Source organism: Anopheles cruzii, unplaced genomic scaffold (genome assembly GCF_943734635.1).
Source record: "Anopheles cruzii unplaced genomic scaffold, idAnoCruzAS_RS32_06 scaffold00414_ctg1, whole genome shotgun sequence".
NCBI lineage: Eukaryota > Metazoa > Arthropoda > Insecta > Diptera > Culicidae > Anopheles > Anopheles cruzii.
In genome coordinates this window covers 2566-10782 of record NW_026454022.1, presented here as the reverse complement: position 1 = coordinate 10782, position 8217 = coordinate 2566, and the positions used below count along the sequence as shown (strand labels likewise).

At 48.8% G+C, this 8217-nt stretch overlaps 1 protein-coding gene across 1 annotated transcript; it reads left to right on the top strand.

Moving 5' to 3' along the window:
• Positions 1-5697: 5697 nt before the first annotated feature.
• LOC128276070 (lachesin-like) lies at positions 5698-7977 on the top strand (the record flags this gene model as incomplete). The annotated part of the gene is made up of 3 exons (XM_053014537.1): positions 5698-5826; positions 7329-7533; positions 7829-7977. Coding segments are annotated over 3 exons (483 nt in total), but the record flags the coding sequence as incomplete, so codon positions are not given.
• Positions 7978-8217: the final 240 nt, after the last annotated feature.

Sequence of the window (8217 nt, the reverse complement as noted above, 5' to 3'; positions counted from 1 at the left end):
TGCAATATGGGTGCCGCATTCGCTAGAAACGCATTCGAATGCATTTTTCTTGACAACATTTAAAGCGTTTTCGATAAGATAAAGTGAATTTTGTGCATCGAATCATCACTGTAGATGAGACTTGGGTCTATCACTATGATCCTGAATCAAAACAAGAGGCTAAACAGTGGTTGGAACCGTTTTCTTCGGATCCAAAACGAGTTCGTTTAGAAATTGCCTAAAAAGATGTTAGCATCAGTTTTGTGCGATGCGAATGAAATTTTGCTAGCGGATTACTTGTAAATTGATAGAACAATAAATTTTGATTATTTTTGTAACATTTTAGAGCAACTGAAAGCGAAAATTCGTGAAAAAAGACCCGGTTTGCAGAAGGAAAACATCCTCTTTCGTCAGGGCAACGCACTCTGTCAGAAGAGCATTTCGAAAATGGCAAACATCCATGAATTAAAGTTCGAATTGTTGGAGTATCCACCGTATTCACTAGATTTGGCTCCTAACGACTTCCATCTGTTTTCAAACAAAAAAAAATCGTGAGCGGAAAGGGTTTTTCATCAAATGATGACGTCATAATAGCTGTAAAAAAGTAATGTGACACGTCGATACTAAATGGCTTGTAAAAAAAAAGTAAGTGACTGATTGTAATGAAACTTCACATACGTTCATTTGAAGAGGGTACCAATATGACAAAAAAATATTGGACTCGTAGCAGCGCCCTCTGGTATCGAGGCGCAAAATTTATTGAACAGCCTAGTAGTACAAAAATTACTCACGTCTCGATTCCATAAACACTTTAAAATAAATAGGCCCGTTCCGTTAAACAGTTTCACAACAAACAGACCGAAGTGGAGCAAATATTTGATTGATTTCCAGAAGGCGGGACCCATTTTTTAGCTGGCCGATGGCATCTCGCTCCGTAGCATCTGCTGCTGCTGCTACTGCTGCGGTGTTAACGTTCGCCGTTTAAGCTCCCACTCACTCGGTCGAATTCGTTTCGGCGGGCGGCACATAAACTTCGGATCTCGCTTTAAGCCCGAAAATAATTTCCCGCTCCCGCCGAGTGTCAGCTCCATTGATTAATGGCACCTCCGGGGCCCTTGGTTCTTGCTTGCTCTCTCTCTCTGTCTCGTTTTGGGAAAAAAGCCAAACCAACGAACTTCACGCAACATAAAAAGAGCCCCACGCACCAGGACACATGCCCCGGTCACGCATACCGATGCGCCATGCGAGAGGAAAATTGTTTATTAAATCAGTCCTGATGCTGGCTCCTTGACCAGCGTGGTACATCCTCGCCGTCGTCGTCGTCGACGGACATCGTGATTTTCGGTACCACCATTGTCGGTCCGGTTTTTATGGCCCAGACCGTAAAGTGTACGGAGGACACCCCCGGGGGGTCGGGGAGGGAAACAAACAGTGGCCACATCGAGCGCTGCGGATACGGGAGCCTCAAACGGACGAGCTACAACGAGAATTACCGCGAGTTATGATGCTCAGGAGATTGTTTTCCATCAGCTTCATGAGGTTAGGCTGGGGTTTGGTTTTGTGGCGCCGATTTCACGTGATACTCTGCGCCGCGATACCTCACCGGATCACCTTCCCGGGGCAGCGGCCGGTTTTATGAAGAGGCTAAAAATACGATTCGCTCGCTTGATTTTTGAAGCACGCCTCGGGCCCGAGCCCACAAGACAAGACAGTGAGGACGTCATAAATTAAGGGAAAATATCCATCCCGCTCATCAGAAGCAGAACATTATGCCGTCCAGGTCGTCCGAAGTCCACCGTGACGCGCAAGGTGCTACGGACTACGGTTTTAAGTTGCCGTCGTCGAGGAGCAGGAGATAAAACAGAAAGCCTGGAAATTGAGCGAAGCTTCACGGTGGCGCCGTCGAGTTCTTCAGTGCGAAAAACCGTTTCACAGTTTTAATATCCGGATCCGCGGATCCCGGAGCCCCACGCGGTGTACGCGGCAAATGATGTGGAAAGTGCACCTCGAAACGCCCCCGTCATGGCCGGGACCGGGAAAAGCCATTTGCCTTTCTATTGATTGTTTCTACCGTCCGTCCGACTTCAAAGCGAGCACGGAACCCGGCCGCCCGTCCTGGGCAGGATTGCATTTCGGCTGGGGTACTCACTGCGCTGCACTGCTAAACATTGAAGTACGCGAGTGGAGAACGAAAGACGCAAAGAATTGAATGCTAAAGTTCGTTTATTTGCTGAACGGCCGAACGATCGATGCTCCGGGAATCGCGCCGAGGAGGACTCAGGATGCAACAGACTACTAAATGGTCGATCGATCGGCACTCGAACTCGGTTCGAAAACTTTTCAACCACATGCCAATCACGTCGTTTATTGTCTTCCCTTGCCGTCGAGTGTTGCGAACATTACCATAACCGGAAATCGGGAAAGAAACCCCTGAGAACCCCAGGTCTGCCACTGCCAGTGGAGTAAGACTCTTAGCTCCCGGCGTTTTTTTTTTCTTGCTATTCTTTCTTGTCGCGGCGAAGAAAACACAACAAACTTCGAACGGAGCGCCGTTCGTATTAATAAACAACCCGGTCGAAAGTTTCACCGAATTGCACAAACGGAAGACACCAAAGAGAGAGAGAGAGAGCAGCATTGTCTAAAGTTCTGCCCGGTGCACCGGCGCTGGAGATTTGGAAATAATTTACTAGCCCACCCTATATCATTGCGCCCCCTCTGGAGACGAACAGGGACCGTGTGCGAGCATCTGTATCCGGCCCGGGCCGGGCTCCGGGTTCGCCACGAGCGAGTTTTGCGAAGACCGCAACTACGAAGTGCAAACTTTTCGAAGGCTCCGAAGGCACGAGCTAGGCGGCCTTCGACGGAGAATGGGCCAATGTTGGGGCCCCGGGTTCCCTGGTCTTCGGCGAGTGTGTTTGTCTACCTCGCAACGGTTCGAAAGTTATGGTGTATCCGAACGAATAACTCATGAGGGTGCTCGCTCACTTCGAAGGTGCGCTGTGGGCCGTGCAAGGAAATTGGCCATAAAACTGACTCCCTGTGCGCGTGTGTGTGTGTGTGTGTGTGCCTCTAAAGGAAGGCAAATTTTTGCTTCACCAAAAATTAGGGATCGGTCGGGATGTCGTGCACAGGTAGCTGACACGGGTGCTGATGGCCGCTCGGCCTGTCTCAGCCCGGCCGCCAGGATATTGCGCCGCTTTGTTTGTTTATGCTCTCTCCTTCCTTCCGGCCGTGGTTTGGGATTTCCCGGAATAGGCGCGTGGCAGGCGCGATCCTTTCTCGAAAAGCGATACATGGCACCGGGGACACCTTCCAGGAAATCGAGCGCCCCATCCATCGGTGACCGAAATCGATACCGATTAACGGTAGTGTCACCCTTTTCAGTGGTGCTCGTGGGATATGTAAACTTCCCGTATCGACACACTACTCACCAAGTGTGTTTAGAACCCTTTCGGAAGGACCCCAAGGACAAGGAGCCGTGTTTGGTCGGGTGGTTGGGAAAATTGTAAAAGGAAATCATTACTACCCGTCTCGATTGGATTGGAAAGCCCGAAGTGTGTTGGCCTGGCCTCGAAAAAGGGGTTACCTTGGGTTGGTTTTGATTGAGGTTCCGGAAAGGGTTCCCGGAGGTTCCGCTTGTCCCGGCCCGGCCCGCCCGCCCCGGTGAAGATTTGTTTTGTTAGAAAAACTAACATCATCATAATGATTCCGAAGGAATGTACCCGAGCGGTTGCAAATGTAGTAACATAAATCAATCGACAGGACATTAAGATCGTCGTTCGTCGGCGCCTCTGGGGCCCAAAATGGGACCTTTTTCGGGCGGGGGGTCGTTGCTGCCGATCTAGCATAAATTTTACTCTGCTTTAAAACTGTATCAAATATCAAGTCCCAGCACGTTACGCTGCCCGATAAAGGGTATCTCAAATGAAGAGAGCAAACACATGAAAAGGCGTAGAATATCTCTCTTGTCTATTAATTTGTTTAAGTTTTCTTCCCTTCGTTATAATAGCCTTTTTACTGGGGCTTAAAAGGGTTTAGTTTCTGACAAATGTCTCTTAAATGGTTGCCTGCATGGGGATGGTATTTTTATATTTAACCTTAATACAATGTTTCTTTAAAACATTATGCAGCAAGTACTAAAAAATAAACACTGTATCTGCGTCTTTTTGGGATCGTTGGATACGAGCTTCTGCTTCCGAAAATCATTTGTACAAGGATATCTATTTCATGGTTTCGAAAACACAGGAACTACGTAAAACATCGTGTTTATGCTGCCTGCAACTTTGGAGCATTTGACAAATAACATTCGCCAAGCTATGTTCGAGGCTCGAAATGTACAACAAAGTCAACGAAATTGCCATAGATCACGAGGTTGTCCCCTGAACGATAATAAATTATTAAAAACCTAATTTTTCATGTGTTTTTTTTAAGTTCTTTTTTTCGTAAATAGACATTCAATTTATTTATTTATTTTTTTTTTTTTTACAACAACAGTCAACAGGCAACTTAGCCTAATTGACAATAAACAACTTAACTTAGCACTTAGAACTAAAACTGACTGACCGACTGGCTGACCAACTGACTGTCGACGAACTGACGAACGCAACGCAGAAGCTGGTAACCGGTACTTTAAAGGAGAACATACACGACAGTAACATCGATGAATCAGTTACTAAGACGACATGAAAGCATAATCCTATACTATTCAAAAGTTTACTCAAGCTTTGAGCACGATAAAAACTCACCACAAATTTATATAAAACTTTCGGATTCTGTTCGGAGTGCATAAACGCAAACTTTCAGTGATTCAACAGAGGCAACTTTCAACTCACGAAACGAAATATTCTAAATCACGTTCAACCCATGAACTGGCGATTGAGGTCTGTAATGGAGTAAACTATAAAAAGAACCCTGCAATTTATTGCTCTTCAAAGTGATGGTCACAAAATGTGTCCGCTAATGTGTCCACCGCCTTATCTATCAGCCGTTGATGTGAGCGAGATGTGAAAACTATGTCACTCCCCACCGTGCACCAAGGATTAGCTCGTCCCTCCCGAAAACCGGTGGCGGTCCCATCGTTCGTCTAGCGAAACTATACACTTTTGGCCCCATAAATTCCCTCGGGCTCGGGTGGGGGGCCCGGTCGAATGCACCATAAATTGCATTCGATTTGCAGTTAAATCCGATTGTGCACACACAAGAACGACGACGCTGTGACGTTGAGCAATTCAAATCCCGATTCCGAAAGAAACACATTCCGATTGACTCACCGTTAGGGAACCGTTCGCATGTGCGCAACCATTTCGCCGTTGGTAGCCTGCGGCGAATCCCACCAATCTTCGGCCGGGAACCGAGAGGCCCCCCTTATAGAGCCACCCTCCGGTGGCCGGTTGTTACAGAATCCCATTAAAGTTCCAATTACATAAATTTATACCCGCGACTGAATTTACAGCCCCAAACCTCCCGAAACCCCAGCGCCGTCCGTCGCGTCCTTTCTTTCCCGCTCTAATCCACCACGGGGGCACCGGGTTCGAAGTCGCTTACACCCCAACCAATCATTCAAGTTCTCCGCGGGGAAGGCAGGCGCAGGAAGCTTTAACTACCGCTCGACCGGTAGAGCACCCTTTAGTCAGCAGGACCTCGCGTTTTATTCTAATTCTCCCAATATTCATTCGCCCTTTTTCCACCCTTTTTTCTCTCTCTCTCTCTCTCTTTCAGTGGAAGCGTACAACGGCACCCATCTGCATCTGCCGAAGCTGGAGCGAAGACAAATGGGCGCTTACCTGTGCATCGCCTCGAACGATGTTCCGCCGGCCGTTAGCAAGCGTGTTTCGCTGAGTGTGCACTGTAAGTAAGCACCGAGGATTCGAGGAAAAATTAAACGACTGCCACGAACACGGCGTCTGACTATGTGTATGTGTGTGCCCGGTTCCGTGGGGTTCTATTTAACCCACTTAATCCTTGCACGGACCCATCCTGCGCACGGTATTGCAACGGTGTTCGGTTTCGTTCTGAGGTTCACGCCGTTCACGGACCCGCTCCACATTATTCTCGAATCAAGCTTACAGCCTGTTCACTGGCGGTTACTCTCCCCACATGCGCCCCACCGGCCAACGGCATGTATTGGTCTGTTTTGGTCTCGCAATTGCGCCACCGGTCCCGGTAATTTCTCATTGTTTCCCGCCCGCTTCCCGTGTGTAATTGATTTCTCGAGGCGGAATATGAGGAAATGGAAAACATTACAATTAATTACAGTTCCTAGCCGGGGCCGCGGCCCGTGAGATGGATGTTTTTTTTCGAATTTCCATCCCATCATTTACCTATCGGCAGATGTATCGAACCACAATTCGGTTGATGGAAAGTTCTTCTGACATGTTCTGTCATTATCGAACCTAACAGAACCCAGAACTCGACGCACCTTACGGAGTTAATATCGCAAAGTGTTTATTCGAAATGCTTACGCATTTCTACGCAGGAACTATTGAATTTAGGATTAAAACAGTGAATTAGAAAGAGACGATAACGCAGGTTGTAGGTCAGAGGACTTGAAGTGGTATAGCCAAAGGAGCCGTCCTTGAATTCAGCCTTAAAAAACATATCCACATGACAGTTTTTATGAATCGTCTAGCAATACTTGCTGTGTGTTTATTAGACCTATTCTGACCACCATCAGAAGTTGAAGAAGTACCAAAGATATCGTTGAAACTAGGAAACGCAGCTTGTCGTCATTATTTTCGTTAAAAGGAATTGGAAAAATAGTTACCGATGTAAACAGAAATAGGTTCATGGTACCCCACAACAATTCAAACGATGAGAAAATGTTTAAATGCCAAATCGAAGGACTTTTCAAGGACGGAACGTTAGCCAAAGGATGCTCTATGCCTAATAGGCTCGCTGCTCTTTGGACCATGTAGCGAACCCCACTGGAACCCCCCCGGGCGGGGCGATCGCCCGAGGACGATTCCGCCTTCAAAAGGAACATTGCTTCACCGTGCAGCCCACAAAACCAATTATTTTATCGAGTCCATCGAGTTCATTATTCCGGAAAATGAGCTCATCCTTCGAACAATGGAACCTTGTCGTCATCAAAAAGATCGAAAGATGGTACGAAGAGGCCTCAGCCCCAAAAACGGATAGCGTCGTACCCCGGGAGGCCGGGGATCTTGAAGCCGATCTTGTAAATTTACGGCAACATTTTCGGTGGCCACGAATCGGACCGACCCACCCACCGGCTGGCTGGCTGGCCATTAAGAATGGATGTGTGTGCACGTACACTAACACTCGCCCCCTGTTTTCTGCTGGCCTCTTTTTGCATACCTCACGGCGGATTGGGGCACCGCGGTCACCAGTTGCACCGTCCGTACGTCCAACAAGTCAGCTGCTGGGGGCCCCGCTCGGCTCGGATGTGCAGCTCGAGTGCACGGTCGAGGCGTCACCGATGCCCGTGTCCTACTGGCTCAAGGGTGGCCGCGTCCTGCCGAACAGCTTCGGCAGCCTAACGAACGGCAATTACGACCAGGCGGGCCTCAGCCGACCGGAAATGCTGCTCGATGGGTAAGTTGGGCCCACCTTTTTGGTTGCTACCCTTTACTTTTTTTCCCTTTCCTTCGGCACCGGCCCTTGCCTGGCCTGACCGGTGTGTGGGATAATTGATTTCTTCCGAGGCGCGACCTTCTGTTTCGGTTACTTTTTTATTACCCTTTTTTACCTCTTTGTGTGTGTGTGGTGCCGATGCGGCGCCGTTCTCGAACAGCCCATTAGCGGTCACGGCCACGCACACACACATGCAAGCACACGGGGACACTAATTTTCCATTTATGCTCTCTTCCTTCCAACTGGCGACTCGAAGGCCCAAGTACGGGATCGCCGAGGAACGGCACGGATTCCGGACCAACATGCGGCTCGTCGTGCGATCCTTCTCGCCGGCCGACGTCGGGACGTATCACTGCGTTAGCACCAACTCGCTGGGCCGCGCCGACGGTACCATGCGACTGTACGGTAAGTGTCCCTTCACCCGTCGGATCATTCAGTCCTGCCCGTTCATTGCAACAACAACCCAGAAGTGCGACGAACGTTCTCCGGGTCACGTGCCAAATTGCATCGAACCGTACGCGTCCGCGCCCGCCAAGGAACCCGCCACAGAGACGCAGCCGGGACCCCATTAAATGATCAAATTTTGCAATTTTCCGCTTCGCAAGTGCGGTGCGGTGGTCTACATGCGGATGTGGTGCCGCTTTT